Source organism: Protopterus annectens, chromosome 8.part0 (assembly GCF_019279795.1).
Source record: "Protopterus annectens isolate FY-2018-M chromosome 8.part0, PAN1.0, whole genome shotgun sequence".
Classification (NCBI taxonomy): domain Eukaryota; kingdom Metazoa; phylum Chordata; order Ceratodontiformes; family Protopteridae; genus Protopterus; species Protopterus annectens.
The window spans coordinates 49,977,563-50,004,209 of NC_056741.1; the positions used below are offsets into that span (position 1 = coordinate 49,977,563).

General features: G+C 45.7%; 1 protein-coding gene across 3 annotated transcripts in view; it reads right to left on the reverse strand.

The window, feature by feature from the left end:
* ATN1 (atrophin 1) overlaps positions 1 to 26,647 on the reverse strand; it is a 1,096,428-nt gene that overhangs the window by 471,879 nt on the left and 597,902 nt on the right. For all 3 annotated transcript variants that reach the window (XM_044079598.1, XM_044079600.1, XM_044079599.1), the window contains one exon: positions 16,261 to 18,464. In XM_044079598.1, coding sequence (XP_043935533.1) covers positions 16,261 to 18,464 — 2,204 coding nt within the window. The remainder of the gene's footprint in view (positions 1 to 16,260; positions 18,465 to 26,647) is intronic.

A 26,647-nucleotide genomic window follows, 5' to 3' on the forward strand; every position in this document is an offset into this window, starting at 1 on the left:
AAAAACAATAGATTCATAGGTAGGTACTAGGCTATCGGTCCTGGGGCCTATACAAGCCCAGCCGAAAAGGTAGCCTGGCTTTTGCCACCCCAGAAAATTATTTTCCTGTGACACTGTCGAGCAGAGCCACAGAGGTGATCCCCAGGGAGAATTTCCTATTCCCCATCCAATCATCAAGATTTTTCTTGAAGAGGGCTAATGAGGAGCTTTGTTTAATATAGATAGGTAGTTTATACCAGAGTATGGGAAGTCTCTGGGACAGGAATCTATCCCTCCGGTATGTTCTGTTTATTGTGGTGACAAGGTTTAGGTCCCTAGAGCGTGTAGCTCGGAGGGATTGGGATTTCTTTAAGTGGCTCATGTAGTCAGCCTCTTGAATCATTCTCATTTTCAGGTCTTCTTTCCTTTGGTTAGTTCAGGTCTTCTCTTTCCTTTGGTTAGTTCAGACTCTATACATGTGGTTAAGGTACACTGAGGAATTCTATCCTGCGTTTGACACTCACTGACAAAAGCCACACTGGGGACAACTAGACACATCATACTCCATGCTCAGGCTAAAAAAGCATATTTTGTGGCAGTCAATGTGAGGCATCTGCTTCCTACACTTCATGCAGTTATTGACTTTTGCTCCTGACATCTAAAATACAATGCACTACAAAAACATCAATATGAAGATAAAATTCCCCACTGGGGATCCCATCTGCAAACTACTGCTTCAGGCTGACCTGATGCGCTGACAGCACAACCAGGCTGCTTGAAACACTCACTTAACTGTGCTAAAAAAGATCTGAAAATGAAGCTAGCCAATGTCCCTTATATAACCAATGTCTTAAAGTAGACAGGGATAGGAATGTACCAAGCCCTGGGGGAGGAAGGTGAACACTCTTACTTGGGATGGATGTTGGGCTTCTACAGGCAGGAAACTGTTTCTATGGCCATTGCGAAGTGAAAGCATACCTCAAATGTTTTTTTCCCTTTAAACCTCACCCCCTGGACATGGTGGCTTTGTACACTGCATACAGGTATGTAATGGATCAGTGTGAGGGATATAACCCACCTCTACAGTAACATACACCCTTCTGTGATCCCCATCAGCTCACCTGCTTGGCAGAAGCCAATCTCCTGAGCTCCTGCTCTTGATGGGGAGCAAAGCAAAGGTGGGACTCCCTGGCTCATTGCTTCGTTCCTCCAAAAGACGAAGAGGCTTAATGCTGCTTCATTTCCTCTCCTGCCCCTCCATCAGCTCCTCCAGTGTCAAGGTTACTAGTTAAAACAGTTTGTGCCTGGTCAGGGCTTCATCCCTCTACACCACGCAGCCAACCAAACTATCACACTACTCGCAATAGTCACTTTCACAGTCCCTCAGATATAAAAACCCATATCAACTGAAAGTCTTTTCAAGTATGTTCTCTATCACAATACACTCAGCTACAGATACAGTTAGGAATATCATTATACAACAAAAGTATCTTTCAGTAAACAAGCTACTACTTCAAAGAATGAGAAAAGTAAAAAAATCTATTCTTTTGCAAAGCAGGTCAAGCAGCTTAAAAACTACTCACAAATGGAAAACACAGTCAAGCAATTAAACTTCAAACAGGTAAAAAGTACAAAGGGAGCATGAAGCCAATATAACCTTTAACCAAGTAGCTACAGCACATCATCACCATGCGTGGCAGCAATGTCTGACAGATAATATAACCTTTAACAAAGTAGCTACAGCACACATCACCATGCGTGGCAGCAATGTCTAACAGATAATATAACCTTTAACCAAGTAGCTACAGCACATCACCATGCGTGGCAGCAATGTCTGACAGATAATATAACCTTTAACCAAGTAGCTACAGCACATCATCACCATGCATGGCAGCAATGTCTGACAGATAATATAACCTTTAACCAAGTAGCTACAGCACATAATCACTGTGCATGGCAGCAATGTCTGACAGATAATATAACCTTTAACCAAGTAGCTACAGCACATCACCATGCGTGGCAGCAATGTCTGACAGATAATATAACCTTTAACCAAGTAGCTACAGCACATAATCACTGTGCATGGCAGCAATGTCTGACAGATAATATAACCTTTAACCAAGTAGCTACAGCACATCACCATGCGTGGCAGCAATGTCTGACAGATAATATAACCTTTAACCAAGTAGCTACAGCACATCATCACCATGCGTGGCAGCAATGTCTGACAGATAATATAACCTTTAACCAAGTAGCTACAGCACATAATCACTGTGCATGGCAGCAATGTCTGACAGATAATATAACCTTTAACCAAGTAGCTACAGCACATCATCACCATGCGTGGCAGCAATGTCTGACAGATAATATAACCTTTAAACAAGTAGCTACAGCACATCACCATGCGTGGCAGCAATGTCGGACAGATAATATAACCTTTAACCAAGTAGCTACAGCACATCACCATGCGTGGCAGCAATGTCTGACAGATAATATAACCTTTAACCAAGTAGCTACAGGACATATGTCACCATGCGTGGCAGCAATGTCTGACAGATAATATAACCTTTAAACAAGTAGCTACAGCACATCATCACCATGCGTGGCAGCAATGTCTGACAGATAATATAACCTTTAACCAAGTAGCTACAGCACATCATCACCATGCGTGGCAGCAATGTCTGACAGATAATATAACCTTTAACCAAGTAGCTACAGCACATAATCACCGTGCATGGCAGCAATGTCGGACAGATAATATAACCTTTAACCAAGTAGCTACAGCACATCACCATGCGTGGCAGCAATGTCTGACAGATAATATAACCTTTAACCAAGTAGCTACAGCACATCATCACCATGCGTGGCAGCAATGTCTGACAGATAATATAACCTTTAATCAAGTAGCTACAGCACACATCACCATGCGTGGCAGCAATGTCTGACAGATAATATAACCTTTAATCAAGTACCTACAGCACATCATCACCGTGCGTGGCAGCAATGTCTGACAGATAATATAACCTTTAATCAAGTAGCTACAGCACATATGTCACCATGCGTGGGAACAATATCTGACAGATGCAAGAATCAACATGGACAACAATCTATGATGACTATAAGTCCATTTTACTTCTACAAGACTCCCCTTACTGTGACGTACAAACGTTTTCGGCAACTTAGAATCATAAATTTACTGGTTAAGGAAGATTACTGAAGAAAAGTTCATTTTCTCTCATCTCCACAAACATGTCATCTCCCCTCCTTACCTCAGTGAGACTGAGGCTCTCACACAGTGCCTCACAACAGTGCACTTTAACTACATGCTGTTACCAAAGTCTGGTGCCGATTGAGCACAGATTGTATTCATTTACCTGGAAAGAAAGGGCCATCCTAGTGGAAAGTGACACGAAAAGGAAAGGGATCAGTTAGCATGGACAGTATCTTCTGAATTTCACTGTTGTGGTGCTGTTTGTGACTGGACTGGGGTGCTTGTTAAGCAAGGAGAATTCTAATAAGTCTTCATTTCCATATGAATCACAATGACATAATGAGAGCCTTTTTTAATCCTGGCAGGATAAACTGAACAAATCAAATCAGCACCCACCAAATTTTCTTTACGCCCAAGGGCTAGGGTTTTAACTTATGAACCATATCCATGCGCATACATTTACTTAGACAGTCATATATCAGTAATAAAAATAGAAGTTATGTTCTTACCATAACGTTCCAAGTTAGTTGTCTTCTTCTCGCCTTCTTCTTGCTGGATGGGTTCGGAGCCGACCTCGGCTCCGACTCGGCCACTCTAAAAGCTCGAGAGTTGGTTCCACCGGCTCGAGGCTCCCCTTATATCCCACAATGCTAGGCGTGAGTTACCTCAGATCTCGTTTGTAAGCTAGGCCCAGCTTATAATAGTAGCAGAATAACTAGAAACAAAATCCACCTCTATAAACAAGGGTGAAGAGAAGGGTGACCTACATCCTAATCTAGGAAATATGCACAGCAGAGCATATACCTAAAGTAAAGAGGTGGTAGAAAGAGAGGTCACAATCAAACTCCTCTAGGTCTGTCCAGGCCAGGGGGAAGGAGGGTGGGACGCAAGAAGAAGGCGAGAAGAAGACAACTAACATGGAACATTATGGTAAGAACATAACTTCTATATGTTAAGTTGTCTATCTCGCCTTCATTCTTGCTGGATGGGACCGCGTCCCTAGCACCTTGTCCTGGGTGGCCTAACAGAACAGACTCTTGAGAACAGTGGAACCAAAAATAGCTCTATGCCTAGAAGCTAAATCCAACTTATAATGAGAAATGAAAGTGTGAGGAGTAGCCCAAGTAGCCGCTGCACAAATGGTGTCAATAGGCAGTCTGTCTTGGAAGGCTATAGAAGTAGCCAAAGCTCTGGTAGAATGGGCTTTAGGTTTGTTAGGCAGCTTTTGGTGTCTAATTTCATAAACAAGGGAAATCAGAGATGTTAGCCATCTAGATAATGATACCTTTGAAACTGAAAGTCCCTTTCTGCCTTCTGCATAAGAGACAAACAGCTGGTCAGATTTTCTGAATTGTTTGGTTCTATCCAAATAGTACCTTAACTGACGATGAACATCTAGCCAATGCAATTTTTGTTCAGACCTGTTAGAATATTCTGGAAAAACACAGGAGGTCAATGCTTTGATTTAGGTTAGACGCCGAGGCTATCTTAGGTAAAAAGACGGGTTGGTTCGTAAGATACCCTGTCCTTATGGAACAACAGATAAGGAGGTCGACAGCTGAGTGCATGAAGTTCTGAAACTCTTCTAGCTGAAGTAATAGCTACCAGAAAGAGTGTCTTCCATGATAGCAATTTTAAAGAACAGGAGGCTGCAGGTTCGAAGGGGAAAGAATCAAAGAACTAAGAACTAAATTTAGGTCCCAAGGAGGAGGAGGATTTCTTATAGGAGGTCTGAGTAGAAAAACTCCCTTCAAAAGGCTTTACAAAGCTTGTGGGACATGATAGCAGACTCTGAAATGCCCACATGAAAGTTAGAAATAGCTGCCAATTGAACTTTAAGAGTAGAAGGAGATGAACCTGCATGGAAGAGTTCAGCTAGAAAATCAAGGACCATTTGGATGGAAGCAGTGAAAGGATCTATGTCCCTTCCTTGAGCCCAATAGGCGAAACGTTTCCACTTACTCAAATAAATCTTCCGAGTGGAAGATTTATGGGAAGCTATCAAAATATCTCGGACAGAGTGAGATATCTGAGGAAGCCTGGCTAAGGTTGGAATTGGAGGAACCAAGCAGTGAGGTTCAGAGAGGGAAGGAAGCGATGAAACTGACCCGACTGATGGATCAAAAGATCTGGAACTAGGTCCAGATGCCAAGGTCGCTCCAACAGAAAATGATGTAGAAAGGGGAACCAAACCTGTCGAGGCCAGTAAGGAGCAATGAGGATCAACGAGGCCTTCTGAGCGATAGCTTTCTGTATCACTTAAGAGATTAGTGGGAAGGGAGGAAATGCATACAGAAGTCCCCGGGGACAAACTTGGACTAGAGCGTGTCTGCTGGGCTGGCCTGGTAAAGGGAATAGGGTGAAATAATCTCTGCACTTGCTGTTTTGGGGAGTAGCAAAAAGGTCGCAGCAAGACTGACCCCACTTGAGAAAAATTTCTCTCACAACAGAGTCTTTCAGAGACCACTCGTGAGGCATGAGGATAGCTCTGCTCAATTTGTCCGCTATTTGATTGGACTTCCCGGGGATGTGCGTTACTATCAGAAACCGCTGAGAAGAAATCGCCCATTGCCACAGTCTGAGTGCTTCTCGACACAGGGGGTAGGACCTGGTTCCGCCTTGTTTGTTGATATACCACACTACAGACATATTGTCCGTCTGGATTGCTATCGTTCCCAAGGGAAGAGAGTCTTGAAGGGCTTGCAACGCTAAAAGCACTGCTCTCATCTCTAGAACATTTATGTGCAAGTGGCATTCGTCTGGTTGCCACGTGCCCTGGACAGTTCTGCCCTGATAATGCCCCCCCCACCCGATCAGGGAGGCGTCCGTTGTCAGAGTAGCAACCGGAGGAAGGGACAAAGGGTCTTCCCAATAAGAGCTGAGGGGAAGACATCCACCACAGAAGATGATTCCTGCATGTCTGCGTAATCATAATGGTGTGGGACATCGGAAGTTGCTGGTATGACCATTGCGTGAAGAGCATCCATTGAAGGATTCTCATGTGGAATCTGGCTAATGGAAGCAGAGGTATGGCAGCCGCCATAATCCCCAACACTTTCAGAACTAACCTGGCTTTGATTCTGTTGCTGCTGAAGAGGAGAGACCAGTTTGTGTATGTCTGTTATTCTCTGATCTGTTAGTCTCAGACATGTTGACTGTGTCTAGATTTGCCTATGAAGGTAATAGTACGACAAGGCGACAAAACAGACTTTTCGCAATTTATTGAAATGCCTAAATTTTGACAAATGCGAAAGGTGTAGTCCCTGGCCATTAGAAGAAGATGCTTGGTGGGAGCTGTGAGGAGCCAGTCGTCCAAATATGGAAACACCTGGAATCCTTGACGTCTCAGGTGAGAAGCTACCACTGCCATGCATTTGGTAAACACCCGGGGGGGCAGTGGTGAGACCAAAGGGCAGGGCCCTGAATTGAAAATGACTGGTTCCCAGCCTGAAGCGGAGGAATCTTCTGGAGCGTCTGTTCATTTTTATGTGATAGTACGCATCCTGAAGGTCTATAGAGCACATCCAGTTTCCCTTTCCCAAAAGGGGAAGGATGGACTGCAGCATGACCATCCGAAATCTTGTTTTCTTGACTGACTTGTTCAAGATACTGAGATCCAAAATTGGTCTCCAGTCCCTGTTTTCTTTGGAACTAAAAGAACCTGGAGTAGATTCCGGATCCTTGCTGGTCTGCTGGAACTGGCTGAATTGCTCTTTTGCAAGCAGCTTTGAAATTTCCAAAGCTGCAAGATCCCTTTGAGCGGGTGGAACATCTGGAAGGGATTTTTGATTGGTTTGGAATGCGAGAAGGGAATGGAATAGCCTTCGAAATGATGGACTGTACCCATTTGTCTTGAGTCAGGGATAGCCAGGCTTCTGGGTACAGTGACAATCTTCCCCGACTGCCTCGAAGGTGGGCAGTCGGGCAACACCTCAGGGATGCTGAAAGGGCTTATCAGAGAAGGCTTCGATTGCCCTGGTTCTGGCGGACCCCCTGCCTCTAGGGCGGCGTCTACCATTGTTGTTCCCCCTCTGCCTCTGGCGGGAACCGGCTCTGTCGTCAGGCGAAGTCCCTTGAGATTGCTTGGAACCACATTTTCCCACTTTTCTGGCCTTTGGGGTAAGGCCTAGAAGGAGTAGAAAAACGGACTCCGACGGCAGAAAGAGTCTTGCCATCCGTCTCGCACCTAGTCAAGGTTTCTTTCACTTGAGGACCAAAAAGAGATGATCCATCAAACGGGGAATTAGTGAAAGACGTTTTAAAGGGGTCCGCAAAGTTGCATAGCCACATCCAGGCATGCCTGCGTAAGGCTACACCTGTCCCTGCGGCCCTGCTCGCTCCATCAGCCGCATAGACAAGGAGGCGCATGGAGGAGTTAGCTATGGAGTTCAGGGTAGCCAGCTGAGTGTTCATCTTGTCCTGAAAACCCGCAGCTGTAGGATCCTTCAACATGTCACTCGCTTCTTTGATCAAGTCTCTTTGAAGACGAGTAAAATGGCATAGGTAGTTCAGCGAACGCATTGCAAAGGTCGCTGATGAGAACATCCGCTTCCCCGCACCTGTCCATAGACCTAGATTCCTTGTTAGGTGGATGGACAGGCACTGAAGGATCAGCTAGTTCCTTCTTAGTGGCAGCAGCAACCACCATAGCATCCACAGAAACTCCCTTGGTCAAAAATTGTTTATCCGCTGGTGCCGTGATAAATTTTGAGGGTCTCCTGGGAGTGGGGTCCACTGAGTCAGGAGCCATCCATGCCTTTTTTGCTACCACCTGCATGAGGGGTCAAGGGGAGACACCCAGGAGGTGGAAGGGCGAGAGCCAAACGCCTCAAGGTACACAGATTCATCCTCCGAAGGGTTGAGGGCTGGCCAATTTCCCCTCTGCTTAAGGATTTCTAGAATGTCTGCAAATGAGACATCTTCAGAAGGGGAACGGGGGGAACCCTCGGAATCCTCTAAATCCATGTCAGAGGTGACGGACTCAGGTGAGTCTATGTGTTTCCTCTTACACTTTCTCTTCCGAGGGGGCTCTTCTGCCAATTCAGGAGAGGCCTCGGAAGAGGATGAGATCCCACAGGGGATTCCTGAGGAGCTGGCTCTCTGCGGTCTGGGATGAGGGAGTGAGTCGACTTGACCTGAGGCACCGAAGAGGGAGGGGCGGACGGAGCCGACTGTGGAGTTGAACCAGGTTCCAACACACTCCGCATGACCTCGAACGCACCCCTGTCAGGCAGAGCCAGAGGTCCCGCTCCGAAAGCTAAAACCTCTCGGCACCGACAGTGATGGCTCGAGGCGATGTCGGAGCCGAACTCACCAGCGCCGAAGCCCCGAGAGGGAGAGCGGGGTCGGACAAGGGTCCGATGCCACTCACCCCCTCGGAGCCGACGAGGGAAGTCCGGCGCCGAGATTCTTCTAAGGAAGAAATCGGAGCCGACGATGGAGCCGAAGACATTTGTATCGGCTCCGACGCTACCACAGTCTCGGTTCCGAAACGCCCCGGCTCCGAGCTCAATGGAGTCGGAGGAGGAACATAATGAGGGACAGGGTCAGGCATCGACTGATGAGTCGGGCTCTGAAGCATTTGGGCCAGTGCCTCGGACTTAAGAAGTCGACTCACTACCCTCTGAAGGTCATGGTCCGAAAGCCTCGATGACCTAGAGGAGTGAGATCTATGGCTCCGTTCAGACAGCAGGGGAGATGCTGGAGCCGAATGAACGGAGCCAAGGGACGGTGACCTGGACCTCTTTCTAGATGTCGGTTCTGAAGGTCTGGTCGGAACAGACACAGGAATTTCCAACACCTCGGCTCCAGCCGGAGCCGAGGAACCCACAGAAACTGCAGTCTGAGACTCATCGGCTCCAGCCGGAGCCGATGTAGACGGAGGTTTCGAAGCCTTAGGCCTCGGCTCAGAAGCTGGAGCCGAGGACCTAGAAGCCTTGGAGGGTTTTCCCGAAGGAACAGTAAGGGAACCCTCAGGCTTAAGTAAACCTCTCAAAATAAGTTTGTTTTTTCTTTCCTGCAGGACTCTGGGGCTGAAGCCGTGGCATACAGCGCAAGAGTCCTGCAGGTGTAAAGGTCCCAGGCAGTAGACACAAAAAGTGTGACCGTCTGTCAGAGACATTTTCTGACAGCACGAGTCACACTTCTTGAAGCCTGAGACCTTTGAGTCTTTAGACATTATAGAAGGAAGTGTAAAGTACAGTTTTGTACCTACCATAAATGTAGATGTCCGAACTGGATAGCATCTGCAGTCATAACAACTGGGTTGTCCTGTCGTCAGGCAGACCTTCAGTCGGCCGGATTCCAAAGTCCGGGTCCGGCTTCGGCTGATGTCGCACTTCACCCAACGTCATCTCTGTTGGTCTTCGGGTATAAAGGCATCAGCCGACGCCATTTTCCTCAGTGTTTCTTGCCCCAGATGCCAGTAGCCCTCTTGAAGGCTAAAATTTGGATAGATGCCAATGTTTCCAAAAAGATAGAGGTAAACACAAAAATAAGCATGTATGTACATATATACAATCAAATACACCATAAGAGACTGCCCACCAGCTAGCTATTAGGAGGGTAAACACCCTAGGAGAACCACAGAGGGGAAGGAGGGAGGGTAATCCTGACTGCAGATGCTACCCAGTTCGGACATCTACATTTATGGTAGGTACAAAACTGTACTATGTCCTTCATGGATGCATCTGCAGTCATAACAACTGGGTAGAATACCATAGCCAACTAGGGGAGGAGGATAAAACTAGATTATGGTGTGTTTAGGATCCCTTGCAGTACAGCAGTGGCAAACCCTGCTCGGGATCTGGAATATAGAGGCAAATTATAATGCTTGGCAAATGTATGCACGGAGGTCCAAGTAGCCGCCTCAATAATGTCTTTGGTTGCCACTCCTCGTAAGAAGGCTGTGGTAGTGGCTGTTGCCCTTGTAGAATGAGGTCTTATGTTCTGTGGAATTGGTTTTCCATGGAAGGAGTAACAGAATCGTATGCAATTTCCTATCCATTTGGAGATTGTCTGTTTGGAAATAGCTTTTCCTTCCCTTCCTGTTGCATAGGCTACAAAAAGTTGGTCAGTCTTTCTGCTACTTTTTGTTCTGTCCAAGTAGTAGCGTAGCTGTCTATGTACATCCAAAGTATGCAGTATTCTTTCCCCTCTGTTTTGTGGGTTGGGAAAGAAGGTAGGTAGGTGGATTGCCTGGTTTAAAGACACTCTGGATACCACCTTAGGCATAAATGTAGGATTAGTCCTCATTGACACTCTATCTTGGTGGAAGATTAGGAAGGGTTGCACTGCCATTAAGGCCTGTAATTCTGAAACCCTCCTTGCTGAAGTAATTGCCAGTAGGAAAGCAGTTTTCCATGACAGGTGTTGTAGGTCTGCTGTTGCTGCTGGTTCAAAGGGTGATAGTGTCAACTTTTCTAGCACAAAGTTTAAGTCCCAAGCTGGTAAAGGTGGTTTCCTTGGAGGTTTTACATTCTTGATTCCTCTGAGGAACTGCCTGAGCAAAGGTGCGAAAAACAGGTGGATCAAAGCTGTATTCTGCTGAAATAGCTGATGCATGTATCTTGATGGAGGAGTAGGACAGGCCTGAATGAAGAAGTTCGCCAGATACTCCAGAATGTTAGGCATATCTACGTTTGACACATCTTTTCCTCTTTCAGTACTCCAACTGACAAACCTCTTCCATTTTCCAGCATAGTTTCTTCTTGTTGAAGGTCTGCGTGCTTCAAGAATAATGTCTTTAACTCTTTGGGAAAGTTCTGGATTAGCTGCTGCTATGTGATGTTCCATGCAGTCAGTTGCAACGTTTTTAGGTTTGGATGCATGATGTAGTTGTTCTGAGTTAACATCAAAGGCATCAGGGTTATTGGCCACATATTGTTCCGAGACATGCTCCTCAGCAGTGGGTACCAGTGTTGTCTTGGCCAGTTTGGAGCTATCAGGATTATCCTTGGACGTTCTTCCTTGATTTTTAGTAATACCTTGTGTATCAAGGGAAGAGGTGGGAATGCATATGCTGTTAGGCCTTTCCAGCTGAAGGAGAGCGAATCCACTTTCCATGCTAGTGGGTGGAATGTCCTTGTGCAGAATTTTTTGAGCTGGTGATTGAGAGGTGATGCGAATAGGTCTATCTGGGGCATTCCCCATTTCTTTGAGATGGTCTTGAAGATGTCCGGGTGCAGCTTCCATTCGTGGGCATCCGATGTGGTTCTGCTTAATATGTCTGCTAGAGTATTCTCTTTTCCTGGTACAAATATTGCCTGTAACTGGATGTTGTAGCTGAGTGCCAGGGTCCACAGCTCCAAAGTCATTCTGCATAGGGGGTATGAATGAGTGCCTCCCTGTTTGTTGATGTACCACATGACTGTGGTGTTGTCTGTCCTTATCATCAACTGGCCCTCTGAGAAATGGTCTGAACTTTTGGATTGCCAGTTTTACTGCCAGCATTTCTTTTAGGTTGATGTGCAGGTGAAGTTGATCCTGTGTCCACAATCCTTGCACGCATTTGTCCAGCATGTGTGCCCCCCATCCTAGGTCTGAAGCGTCTGTTGTGATGGTCTGGCTTGCTTGACATCTGCGAAAGGGTAGCCCTGGGTTTGACTGGCATGCCTGAGCCCACCATAGGAACTCCTGTTTTAAGCATGGAATTAGTGGGATTTCTGTTTCTAGGCTGTGTCTGTGTTGGGACCATAAATTCTTTAGGTACCACTGTAGTTTTCTCATATGTAGTCTGGCAAGTGGGACCAAGATTATGCATGATGCCATGAAGCCCAAGGCCTGCAGCACTTTTCTTGCTGTTAACTTGTTCAGTTTTGTTAGTGCCAAGAAGTAAAGAGGGAGTTCTTTTTGTTTTTCTGTAGTTAGGAATGCCATTTGTTTTACTGTGTCCAATTCCGCGCCCAAGAATGTCCTTGTTTGGGATGGTATCAGCCTTGACTTTGTAAATTAACTGTGTATCCCAGTGCTTGTAGCAAGTAAATGACCCTTTGTAAATCTGTTGTCAGCTTGCTTTTGTTGTCCCCTTGTAGCAGGCAGTCGTCCAGGTATGGGTAAATTTGAATTCCCTGTAGTCTGCAATGAGCGATTACTGATGCCAGGCATTTTGTGAATACTCTGGGCGCAGTAGATAAGCCAAAGGGCAATGCTGAGAATTGATAGTGCTCTGATCCTGCAAGAAATCTGAGGTATCTTCTGCAGATTGGTCGAATGGGGACGTGCAGGTATGCCTCCTTGAGATCTAGAGTTACCAGCCAGCACTCCTTGCCCAACATGGGAAGAAGTTGCTGTAGGGTCAGCATTTTGAATTTTGGGACAATGATGTAAGTATTTAAGGTGGACAGGTCCAGAATTGGTCTCCAACTTTTTCCTTTCTTGGAACTAGGAATAATCTGGAGTAGAACCCTTTCCTTGCTCTGCTGTTGGCACTCTTTCCACAGCTCTCATTTTTGCTAACTGCATTATCTGTTGTAGAGCCTCTGTTTTTGATTTGGAGGTAGATTTGGCATTCCTCTTTGACTGGTAAAGTGTGGAAGTGGAACCGGTAACCTTGATCTATGGTTTGTAAAATCCACTTGTCTTTTGTTATATAGTGCCAGTTCTTTGAAAATAAGGTTAACTTTCCGCCTAGAGGAGCTGCTATTTGTTCCCTGGTAGGCGGATTTAGGGTTAAGTCACTGTGGCTGTGTTGATGTAGTGGCAGATGTGGTGTCTGTGCCTCTGTTGTTACCTTGCCACTGTCGTCCTCTGTAGGCACCTCCTCTGGATTGGTTTCTGCCTCTGGAACGTCTATTCCTGCCCCTTTGAGATCTTGTGGAGTCAGGAAAGGACCAATTTTTGGCAGGCCAGTTCCTGCTAAACCTGGGGGGTTGAACCTGCAAGAAATCTTTAACCGTTTTAACAGATTTTGCCTTTTCTTCCATTTTCTTCATAACCTGCTGGGCAGGTGTACCAAACAAACTTGTCTTATCCATAGGAGCATCTAGCAGCTTAGCTTTAACATGATCCGGTAAAGCTTGCTCCTTTAGCCAAGCATGCCTTCTTATCACTGTGCCAGTCATGGCTGATCTAAATGAAGCCTCCAGTGCATCATAGCCACATTTTAAGGAATGGTTACTAACCTGTTGTATGTTATTTACCATTTCTAATACATATTTCTTATCAAGAGATTCATCAGTGGTTAGCTTTTTAGTTAACTGATCAAGCATAAACTCTTGGTATTGTATCATGTGAAACTGACAGTTTAAAGCTCTAGCTGAGAGAGTAGCTGAAGTGTAGACCTTTTTGCCCCATCTGTCTAATGACCTTGCTTCCCTTTCAGAAGGAATAGGGTTTTTAGCTATGGTCGTGGCTACTGCCTTGGGACCCTGGGATATAGTTTCAGGGTCTGCAAGTGGGGCCTTGTACAGGTGGTGATGAGTGTCTGGCACCCTGTAAAATCTGTCTGGTTTGGCAGGGGCTGGAGGTAAAGAATCTGGTGCGGAGCAGACATCATTGAAAGCATCATCCACCACAGAAAGAACAGGAGGTATAGCTAAGGGCCTGTGCTGTGGAAGGTGCAGAAAGGTCCTAAGTCTTTTTCTGGAGTCTGAAAAATCCTGTTGCTGCCATTGGAACTGCTCTCGCATGGCATGTAAGGTTTCCCCAAAGGAGAATTCTTCTGGGGGGGAAGCAGCTGGAATGGATTCTTCAGCATCAGAGTCTTCAAAATTGGAGAAAGGAGCCTCTGGCTGGTCAGTTATGTCTGATTCATCGGCAGAATCATCAGAGGACACTGGCTCAGGGGGCTCTGTCCTAGGTCTCTTCTCTGGGGCTGAGAGGCCCTGTCTGGGTGAGATTGAGATCCTCTAATTAATGAAATTAAATCTTCTGCCAGAGTAAGCATTTGAGAACTAGAGGAGGGCCTGGTAGTAGGGTTTAACAGGCACTGTTTTAGTAGTCTTGGCTGCTTTAGCCCTGGCGAAGGCCTTAATGGACATGGTTGCTGGAGGCCTAGCAGCACCACGTGCTGGGGTAGAGACATCCAAGGAATGGTGTCTGATAAGTCAGTGGCAACCACCGTAGTGGATAAAATTTCTGAGGCCGATTCAAGGGTGGTAGCAGGGGCCTCAGTTGTAGAGATAGATTCAGCTGTACTTTGATCAGTTTTCTCGGTTTCGCCGAAACCGAGACACTCATGATTTGCTTAACCATGGTTTCGGCCGAAACCGCGGACCGCGAGTGTCGGTCTTTATCCTTGCGTTTTTTGGTAGATTGGGTAGTCGGAGGATCCGACGGCATAATGTACGCAAAATCAGAACCGAAAAACTGTTCAGCAAACTCCGACCGGCGCCTAAGCGTTGCGGTTGAAGGAAGCACAGGCCGAACAGGCAGCTACGTCGGGCTGGGCCTAAACAAGGCAGACAATAAGAGTGGAAATCTTTATGAGGTATTTGTTTCCCACAGGTTAAACAATTATTAACTTTTTCTGACATCGGCTGAGGCAAGAAAGAGTCCCCAACGGGGTACTTAGCTTTAGAAGTCTTCGAAGTAGTATTCGGTATAAGTAATCTCTGGATCCGACCGACCGGCACTTGCGAACAGCTTCTGCTTCGGGCGCCACGCGGCAAGAAAGACTGAGGAAAATGGCGTCGGCTGATGCCTTTATACCCGAAGACCAAAAGAGATGACGTCGGGTGAAGTGCGACATCAGCCGAAGCCGGACCCGGACTTTGGAATCCGGCCGACTGAAGGGCTGCCTGACGACAGGACAACCCAGTTGTTATGACTGCAGATGCATCCATGAAGGACATCCACACACACACAGTCAAACACACTGATTACACCCTATACAAGTTTAAACTCAAAAAATAAAACTCACTATCAAAGTTTTAAATTCCTGAGAAAATCACACACACACCACTAGGGGATGGAAAAGGCCCAAAGGCCCGAGGGAAGAACTTATAAGTTCTTGTGGAAAAGGGGGATAATAGAAGAGAAAAGGGGACAAAATCCACTAAACTAAGGGAAACAACTGTTAAGAATTAAACTAAAGGGGTTTAAGTAGACTAAATTTTACTCTACAATAACTCACCAAGAAGCCGGTAGAAACCAAACACCTCGATCGCTGTAGCGGCAAACGAGATCTGAGGTAACTCACGCCTAGCATTGTGGGATATAAGGGGAGCCTCAAGCCGGTGGAACCAACTCTCGAGCTTTTAGAGTGGCCGAGTCGGAGCCGAGGTCGGCTCCGAACCCATCCAGCAAGAATGAAGGCGAGATAGACAACTTAACATCCACAGTTCCATGCATGTTAAGAAATGCACCACTGCAAACACAATTCTAAAGTTAAGAAAATTAAATGGGTGTACTGTGCTTTGAATATGCACAATGTCTGCATGACGCTGACAACCTCTAGGGAGGGGAATATTCCCTCTCCCCAGGAATTGTACAGTCCTGGAGTTAGTATATACACAATTAGCAAGACGTGTGGGTGGAGCAGGGTTTGCTTGCCCGATTGCAAAAGCACTTGTTTGGTTTAGCCTGTTCCAAGATAATCGTCAGAGCATTACAGTATGTGCAGAAGTTCTGTGTTCTGATGTTTTTACATTCACATTATGGAGGTCAATATTGCGCACATTCAACTATTTATAATAGTTATATATGTACATATTAATGACTGCGTGCACACACAGACACACAGACACACACACACACACACACACACACACACACACACACACACACACACACACACACACACACACACACACGTGTGTGTGTGCGTGCATGTCTACCCCCACTGGGGGGGATGAAATCTTTGGTTCTACAACAAAATCCGAAACGTTGGAAATATACACTTTAAAAAAAGGTTGGTACAATTAATTGAAAGAACCCATATGGAACCCAGTTTGATGTTGTTCATTACCATGTGCCAGAGTTTGTAGAATCACCACTTCTACATCAGTTGCTAAAAATTATGATTTAACAAAAGCTTAATCCCATTTAAAACAATGCAGCAAATATATTTCTGCGTAACCATTCCTTAATAAAAGCACTGCTGGTTTACAACTATGGTTCCACTCACTTACCTAGCTGACTGGCTTGCATGACTTGGTAAATCAACCACTTTTGGCTCTGGTGAGGGACTCCGGCATGGTGGTTCTGGGCTCTCAGGTTCCTCAGGATCGTCCACAACCTCCTCTTTAATAGTAATTGTTACAGACGGTGCAGGGGCTGGCAGTGGGGCTCCTGACACAGGTATAGTAGCAGCCAGTGGTGAAGGTGATCTATAGTTGAGATTTGAGGAAGTGGAAGAGCTTGGTGGAGTGACAGCCCTGAAGGTGGTTGAAACAGGCATGTTAGAAGAAGGAGATGAAGGAGGTCGGTAAACAGGAAGTGCAGAAAGGGCAGGAGAAACTGCTGCCCTAAAGTTTGGTGCTGCGGGAACATTAGGTGCTGGAGGGGTAACAGTTTTGTAACCAGGAACCATAGGAAGAGAAGAACCAGGAGAAGGAGCCATTTTGCAGGGTGGGGCATTAACCACTGAAATAGAAGGAGAAGATGAAGATGCTGATGATGAAGAGGCTATCTTGAAAGTAGAGGAAACATTAGTACAAGAAGAGTTCACTGTGGAGATGACTGTAGTCATAGTGACAGCAGCAGTAGTCACTGGAAGCGAGTTATGGGTGGTCTGAATGGTAGAAGAGTGGGGTAACATGGAGGAATATGGGTATGATGGCGTCTGGTTGGATGCACCATGGGACGGTAAGGGGTACTGCCCTTGGCTTTGACTGGACTGTGACTGTGATGGCCCAGGTGCTGGTCCTGGCCCAGGGTGTGGATAGGAAGGCTGGCTGTGTCCTGGATGTGAAGATGATGAAGGATAGGGTCTGACTGGTGTGTGCCCAGACATGGTAACAGAAGGCATAGAGTAGGAATGGGTAGTAGGAGGATGAGATGCAGGCATCATGGGATGATGGTAGGGTGGAGGCTGGTTTGACGTGCTGAAGCCATGAGCAGCATGACTAGAAGATGAATGGGCAGACTCCGCTGCATGGCTGAAATTTTGAGCCTGACTCTGTCCAGCTGGATGGGCAGAATGTGATGAAGGATACGTGCCATGATGTGCAGACGATGACGACGATGAAGAGGAGGAGGAGGAGGATGAAGATGAGGAGGAGGAAGAGGAGGATGCAGAGGGGTAATGAGCTGATGCAACAGGTTGAGCATGAGAAGGCTGACTAAAGGAAGGGAGTGAAGAAGGTGCAAAAGATCGGGAATACGAAGGTCCTTGACTCCAAACAGGCTGTGAAGGCAGAGAGGGCTGTGTGTATTTAGGAGGCTGGCCAGAAGCAGAGTGGGAAGAAGCCTGATGTGGAAGGCTGTAGGATGTGGTGTAGGTAGGCAAAGACTGAGAAGGTTGATACTGAGAGGTGGAGGAAGAAACATAGGGATACCGGACTGAGTTTGCAGAAGTGACAGAAGATGCAGGGAGAGGCTGAGACTGTACGGATACCTTTTCTACTCCTTGAGGACCAGCAGCCGTAGGTGTTCCCTGTGGCATTTGCACTTGTGAGATAACATGAGGGGAGCCCACATGGTGACCTGTGGTGGGTGGAAGAGGCTGGACTGGGGTACTGTTGAGGGGTTTAAGGGCTGGGGGAGGGGGTAGATTTGCAGCAACATGGGGGAAAGGTTGGGCAGGGTTAGCCTGGGGCTTCTGTAAAGTGAGATTGGGGGCAAGTGAAATTGGTGTTGTTGGTGGAGGGTGCTTAACTGGCAAAGTCTGATCCCTGCCTTGAGACACTGGGCTTATTCCTGGTAACTTCATGCCTGCCTGGCTGGCCACAGGGGACTGGTTCACATATGAATGGGAAAGAACAGAATTGGACTGCTGAGTCAGAACTGAAGGCTGCATCTGTTGAAAGATCCGTGATGCCTGAGCCTCTCCTGGGGCAGGAGGCAGGACAGGGGGCTGTGCTGGTAGCTCTGGGGGCTGAAGTTCATCCTGGGATTTCGTACCCAACAGGTTATCGCCACTGATCCCCTGTGGAATGTTTGGCAGAGATGGTGCAGAAAGTGGACTCTGCACTGGAAGCAGTGGAGGGTAGGATTTTGGTCCTTGGGAGATGGAGGAATCAGAGTCACTTTCAGGACTTCCTGGACTGGCGATACTTGGTGATGTACTGCGGTTGTCCTGGTCAATGTCCCGTGGATCACTGCTGGTGTCATCATTTACACTATGACTATCCAGACTTTCAATATCAGAAGGGGAACCCGGTCGACTCACCACCTGCAAAAATAATTGAAAAATAAATATTTTGAAAATAAATTCTTCACTATTAAAACTACAAACTATGCATCTTCAGTAATCAGCAAACCTCTACAGTCATCATACACCAAGTATAATACAAGCTTTCGGTAATGTTACCACTTTACTGCACTGTGATATGGTTTTAGATACTGCACTCAGGTTCACTAAACAGTGTTTCAGGCACATGTGCCATGTAATACAATGGTTATAGCATGTGAAACAGTACAACTCTTGTACAGTCAAGTAATAGCCATTTAAGAAAAAAAAGAAACCGCAAAGGGACAGAATGTTAGGTGTGTGTGTGTGTGTGTGTGTGTGTGTGTGTGTGTGTGTGTGTGTGTGTGTGCGCATCACTATCAAATACATTTTATATAAATCTACAAATAACTGCATATAAAAAAATGCTGTTCTTAGTAGCGTTTTAGCTGGATGCTTTTTGTGTGAGATCCCACTGCAGCATGGTCAGGGAATTTGGGGAAAAACAGTTTTATTTGTTTTCAAATATTTTTTATTCAATCTAAAATGGTCTTCTCTCTCTTGAGCATTCAACATTTGATGAAATACATATATGAAATATAAAGAGGGACCACTCTAAAAATGCAAGCATAACTGTAATAAAAGTACAGGATTAGTAATTAGTGTTACCCCACTGATACTGCAAACCCTCTTGGCACAGCAGATTGCTTTCACTTTTGTTTTCCTGAAGTAAAAAGTATTTAAAAACTTTTCTAAAACCCCCATTCAGAAAGGATTAATTGCCCCCTGCCTCATGTCCTTCTTCCAACTGGCAGCTGCAAATGTAGCCAAAACAACAGACCCACATTTTAACCGGTCAGTTATGAAAAAGACTGTCCTTGCTAGCTATTCAAATCAGGTCTATATTATGTCCACAAAAGATGTATTCATCAAATACGTCTTCTGCGAACAGCCGAAAATCACTTCAGCGAACTGTAGAAGTTTTCCCATGGTTCGCAATCACTTGCCCACCAACCATCCGGAACATACAACTGAGCAACTCAAATCCATCCAAAGTTGTGCCCCCCCCCCCCAAACTATATATACCAACTCAGAAATCACACTACAGTGGGAAAAAGGGCAAGTTTAGGTTTGTGGGCAAGTGTTTGCGAACCGTGGGAAATCTTATGTGGTTCGCTGAAGTGATTTTCTTTGGCTGTTGTTGGAGGAAGATGTATTCGATGAATACGTCTTTTACAGACGTAATATAGACCCTTCAAATCATGTCTTTCCCCTGTATTACAGACCTGTTTGCAATCTCAGCACATTAGCCAAAATCTTAAAAGTGCGTATTTTCAGGATTTGGATTACATCAATAAATACGGTCTTCATGATGTAGAGTAATGCAGATTTCATAGCCTTTTAAAACCTTGACGGCAATATATTTCAGGACAGCACACATCTACACCAGCTAGTCAATAATCCAAGGAAAACATGTGAATCTGCTGATCACACTCTACCTAAACTCCGGAAATATGGCTATCTAAAGACACTAGGTCCTTAATGAAAGAAAGAGACAAAGCCTGGTCACTACTTCATAAACACAAAACTTCTGCCCTAAAATTGAACTACCATGAGCTCCGCAACCATGTCACAAAACTAACTAAATTTGACAAAACCAGCTACTACAAAACATTGCAGGAAAAAAACAACACCAACCCTCAGAAATTCTGGACCTGAATAAATAACCTACTCCACCCAGGAAGACCCACTACCCCTTCCCCAAAATTACCAAACAACCTTGATAACATCCCCACCCAATTTAACAAATACTTCACAGAAACTATCCAAGCCCTAGCCAATACCCAAAACTCAAACACCAACCCCACTACATTACCCCCCACATTACCCAACACAAAGGCCAGCCACCTTAGCTTCTCCCTGAACCCAGTCCCCACTAAAACAATTGCTAAGCTCCTCAAAAAGCATAAAACAACAACACTAGCAGCTGACCACTTGCCAGCTGAATTCCTACAAATAACTGTAGAAGCCACAGCTTAGCCCGTGTCCTTACTCACTAAAAGGTCAACATCTGAATGCAAAGTACCACACTCACGGAAAATATCTCACATAATACCACTACATAAAGGTGGTCAATCCTCAAAAAGTACAGTTGTGTACCTACCATAAATGTAGATGTTAGAGTGTATTTACTGTTGCAGTCATTACACCTGGGTTATCCTGTTGGCAGGCTACTCGCAGTCGGCCTGAATTCCAAAGTCCTGGTCCGGCATCAGTTGCTGTCGCCTCTTCCCTGATGTCAGTGCGCCAGGGGTATAAAAGATGCAGCCAACGCCATTTTCTTCAGTTTTTCTTGCCCCAGATGTCAGGTGCCCCCAAAAGGGTAGGCTGTAAAAATTATGATCATAAAAAAGCATGCACATAACCTTCATCGACAAGCAAATACACCACATAGGCTGTATAGAATAGATAGGTACAGATAAGTCACAGCAAAGAAAAAAGGGGATGGTGGGAGGGTAACCTGGACTGCAACAGTGAATACACTCGAACATCTACATTTATGGTAGGTACACAGCTGTACTACGTTCATCGTGTTTCACTGTTGCAGTCATTACACTTGGGTTGAATCCCAAAACTGAGATTGGGCGGCTGGGCCTAAATAGAGTTTGGAGTGGCTAAGAGGCCCTGCAGAACTGCAGTGGCAAAGCCTGCTCTGGATTTAGAGTAGAGAGGTAAATGGTAGTGCTTTGTAAAAGTGTGCACTGAAGTCCATGTTGCAGCCTCCAAAATATCCTTGGTTGGTACTCCTCTGAGGAAGGCTGCTGAAGTGGCTGCTGCTCTGGTAGAATGTGGCCTAATGCCCTTAGGCACTGATTTGCCATGTTGTGAATAGCAGAAACAAATGCAGTGGCCTATCCATTTTGAAATAGTCTGCTTAGAAATGGCTTTTCCTTGGGAACCTGCAGCATATGCCACTAAGAGTTGCTCAGTCTTTCTGAAGGCTTTAGTCTTGTCCAAGTAAAAGCGTAGTTGTCTGTGAATGTCCAAAGTATGCAGAAGTCTTTCCCCCTTACTCTGTAGGTTTGGATAAAAGGTAGGCAAATGAATGGTTTGGTTAAGAGCCACGCTGGACACTACACCTTAGGCATCAATGTCGGGTTTGTCCTTAGAGAAACCCTGTCCTGATGGAAAATAAAGTACAGTTTTGTACCTACCATAAATGTAGATGTTCGAGTGCTAATACAGCTGCAGTCATAACAGATGGTTTTTCCTGCCGGCAGGGGGATCCTCGGTCGGCCGAATTCCAAAGTCTAGGTCCGACGTCGGTTGTCGTCGCCTCTTTCCTGACGTCAGTGCGACAGGGGTATAAAAGAACCAGCCAACGACATTTTCTTCAGTTTTTCTTGCCCCAGATGTCAGGTGCCCCCAGAAGGAAGGCAAAACATAAATTTATGTAATAAAGCAAATGCAATATAATCAAAAAACAGAAGTTGCAAGCAAATACACCATAAAAGAATACCCCAATGAGGTTGTATGAGGGGGTGTAAGCCATTTGGCCTGTCCCAAGAGGGGAAGGAGGGAGGGAAACCTGGACTGCAGCTGTATTAGCACTTGAACATCTACATTTATGGTAGGTACAAAACTGTACTATGTTCATCGTGCATACAGCTGCAGTCATAACAGATGGGTAGAATCCCAAAGCTAATAAAGGGGTGGTAGGCACTAAGTGGAAAGTACAGTTTTGTACCTACCATAAATGTAGATGTTCGAAGATCCACATTGCTGCAGTCATAACCTGTGGGTAGTCCGCTGTCCTCGGTCGGCCCGAATACCAAAGTGTTAGGCTGGCGTCGGTCATGATCGCTCAGATCTGACGTCAGTACTCCGTGGTATTAAAGCGCATGACCGACGCCATATCCTCAGTCTTTCTTGCCCCAGATGTCAGAAGGCCTTAAAGAAAAAGGCCATAGCCAAAAATAGAAAAATACCCAATCACCAATATAACAATAGATACACCACAAACCACACAGCCACCCCAAACTACAGAGGGGAAGGAGGGAGGGTAAATTAGACTGCAGCAATGTGGACCTTCGAACATCTACATTTATGGTAGGTACAAAACTGTACTATGTTCTTCATCTCACATTGCTGCAGTCATAACCTGTGGGTAGAATCCCAAAGCAAAGGTAAAGGGAGGTTGGTAAAATCAGATAGCATTAGGAGCTGCTAACATGCCCTGTAAAACTGCAGTGGCAAACCCAGCCCTAGATTTGGAATAAAGAAGAAGATGGTAATGTTTAGAGAAAGTGTGCACTGAACTCCAGGTAGCTGCCTCCAAAATATCCTTAGTAGCTACTCCCCTTAAAAAAGCAGTAGAAGTGGCCGTAGCCCTAGTGGAATGAGGTCTGATTCCATCCGGAACCTCCTTGCCATGATGAGAATAACAGAAAGCAATGCAATGCCCAATCCACTTAGAAATAGTTTGTTTTGAAACAGGTTTTCCTTGAGATCCCAAGGCAAAAGAAATGAATAACTGTTGGGACTGCCTGAACCCCTTAGTTCTGCTCAAATTATAACGTAACTGCCTGTGAATGTCCAAAGAATGCAAAATGTTCTCCCCCTTATTTTGGGGATCAGCATAAAATGTAGGCAGATGAATAGATTGGTTTAAGGCCACATTAGAAACAACTTTAGGCATAAAAGTAGGATTAGTACGTAGTGAGACCCTATCCTTATGAAATATCAGGAAGGGTTCAACTGCCATTAGAGCCTGTAATTCAGATACCCTTCTAGCAGACGTAATGGCCAACAAAAAAGCAGTCTTCCAAGACAAAAACTTCAACTCTGAAGTAGCTGCAGGTTCAAAAGGAGGTAAAGTGAGCTTTTCCAACACAAAATTGAGATCCCAGGAAGGAGTAGGAGCTCTACGTGGGGTCTTATGTTCTTTGCCCTCTAAGAAATTGCTTGAACAAAGGGTGAGAGAATAATGGTGGGTCACAATCATAGTGAGCAGAAATGGCTGCAGCATGAACTTTACAGAGGAGAAAGACAAACCCCTGTCTAATAATTCTGTAAGATACTGAAGTGAAACACTCAAATTAGGCACTGAAACATCAAAACTCTTTGTTTTGCTCCAAAGAAAAAAATCTCCTCCATTTATCTGCATAAACTTTCCTTGTACTAGGCCGTCTGGCCTCCAAAATGACATTCAGAACTTGTTGAGGAAGCTGAGACCCCCCAGGGTCTAAAACAGAATACGCCAGGCTGTCAGATGCAGGGATTGAATCCTGACATTGCGGAAATGATTGCTTGCCTGGGACAAAAGGTGTGGAATTAATGGCAAAGGCCAAGGAGGCTCCCGTACCAAAGTCCTCAGCAGAGGGTACCAGTGCTGCCGTGGCCAATCTGGAGCTATCAGAATCATGCAAGGCTTGTCCTGTCTGACCTTTAGGAGCACCTTGGGAAGGAGAGGCAGAGGGGGAAATGCATAAACGTGAAGATTGTTCCAACTGAATGATAGAGCATCCACTTTCCAAGCTTTTGGGTGAAATAGCTTTGTGCAAAACTTTGGCAGTTGGTAATTCAGTGGAGAAGCGAACAGATCTATGTCTGGAGTCCCCCATGCCACCGTCAACTGTTGAAAGACATGAGGATCCAATTTCCACTCGTGGGGATCCACCATCTGTCTGCTCAAAACATCTGCTAAGGAGTTCTGTGCTACTGGCAGAAACCTTGCCTGAAGGGTGAGGTGCATACTGAGAGCAATCTCCCACAAAATCATAGCCTGTCTGCAAAGAGGGTACGAATGGGTACCCCCCCTGCTTGTTGATGTACCACATGACTGTTGTGTTGTCTGTCTGAATCAACACTTGTCCTGGGTGAAGTAAATCCTTGAAAGCCATCAATGCAAATTGGACTAACATCTCCTTCATGTTGATATGCAAATGTTGTAGTCTGGCAGGCCACGTGTCTTGAACCCATTTTCCATTGAAGTGTGCTCCCCAGGCCATGTCTGAGGCATCTGTCGTTAATATCTGACTCGCCTCCGGTCAGGTCACAGACAGTCCCTTGTTTAGGTGACATTCCTGAGCCCACCACAAAAATTCCCTTTGGATGCAAGGTATCATCGGAATGACAGTGTCCAAATCGTGGCAGTGTTGAGTCCATGCGCTTTTGAGATACCATTGTAGCTTCCTCATATGCAGTTTGGCATTGGGAAGCACCAGAATACAAGATGCCATGAACCCCAAGGCTTGAAGGACTGTCCTTGCAGTCAGCCTGGACCGTAGAGACAATTGCTGGAAGTAAAGGGTAAGATTTCTTTGCTTGTCCGGGGTCAGAAATGCCATCTGAGAAGCTGTATTCAGTCTCACACCCAGAAAGCACATGTCCTGAGAGGGTACTAGACTGGACTTTGTTTCGTTCACAGAATACCCTAGGCACCTTAACACTGCCATAACGTACTGTAGATGGTGAAGTAACTCGACTTTGTCTTGAGCCAGAATCAGGCAATCATCCAAATAAGGATAGATTTGCATTCCCCTTAACCGTAAGAAGGCTATCACTGGTGCCAGGACCTTTGTGAACACCCTGGGCGCAGTAGATAAGCCAAAGGGCAATGCAGAGAACTGATAATGTAAAGTCCCAGCCCGAAAATGCAGGAACCTCCTGCAGCTGGGCCTGATAGGAATGTGAAGATAAGCCTCTTTGAGATCCAGAGTTACCATCCAGTGATCCTTGCCTAAACGAGGCAGAAGTTGTTGTAAAGTTAACATCTTGAATTTTGGAATGTCCAGGTATGTGTTGAGAATAGACAAATCCAGAATTGGCCTCCATGTGTTTCCTTTCTTTGGTACAAGAAACAGGCGAGAATAAAATCCTAGGCCTACTTCTGACGGAGGTACCCCCTGGATAGCCCTCATGTTGAGAAGTAAAGAAGTCTGTTTGTAAGCCTCCACCTTTTGCTGAGAAGGAACGTCTGGCATGCCTTTGAAAGGAGGCAAGGTGTGAAAATAAAACTTGTAGCCTCAAGCTATAATGTCCAACACCCATTTGTCCTGAGTGACTAAAATCCAATTTTTCCTGAAATGTGCCAACTTTCCTCCCAGAGGAGCTGCCAGACAGGAGGGGTCTGGCAGCTGGAGATACAGGTCATTGGGTCTGTTTACGAAAAGGCTGACCCCTGCCTTCACCTGAAGATTGTGCAGGGGAACTCCACGTCCTAGGTCGAAAAGAACCTTGAGCATGAGCTCTGCCCCTACCACGTCTTGATCTGCCCCTAGACTGTAAATCAGAAGAAGGATAAGACCACCCCTTAGTAGGCCAATTTCTGGTAAACTTAGGGGGCTGCACCTGTAAAAAATCCTTAACTGTTTGCATAGACTTAGCTTTGCCTTCCATTTTCTTCAAAACTGACTCCACAGGAGAACCAAACAAAACTTCAGACTGAAGGGGAGCATCCAAAATTCGAGCTTTAACATGCTCTGACAAATTCTGATCCTTAAGCCAGGCGTGCCTACGAATAACTGATCCAGTGGCAGCCACCCTGGAAGAGGCCTGAAGAGCATCAAAACCACACTGCAAAGAATGCTTACCCACCTGATCAGAGGCATGAACTAAATAGTACAGTTTTGTACCTACCATAAATGTAGATGTCCGAACAGGATAGCATCTGCAGTCATAACAAATGGGTTGTCCTGTCGTCAGGCAGCCCTTCGGTCGGCCGGATTCCAAAGTCTGGGTCCGGCTTCGGCTGATGTCGCACTTCACCCGACGTCATCTCTGCTGGTCTTCGGGTATAAAGGCATCAGCCGACGCCATTTTCCTCAGTGTTTCTTGCCCCAGATGCCAGTTGCCCTCTTGGAAAGCTAAATTTTGGATAAATGCCAATGTTTCCAAAAAAAGTAGAAGGCAAACACAAAAATAAGCATGTATGTACATATATACAAACAAATACACCATAAGAGACCCCCCCCCCCCAGCTAGCTATTAGGAGGGTAAATACCCTAGGAGTACCACAGAGGGAAGGAGGGTGTAATCCTGACTGCAGATGCTATCCTGTTCGGACATCTACATTTATGGTAGGTACAAAACTGTACTATGTCCTTCAAGGATGCATCTGCAGTCATAACAAATGGGTAGAATACCATAGCCAAACTAGGGGTGGAAGAAGAAAAATTATGGTG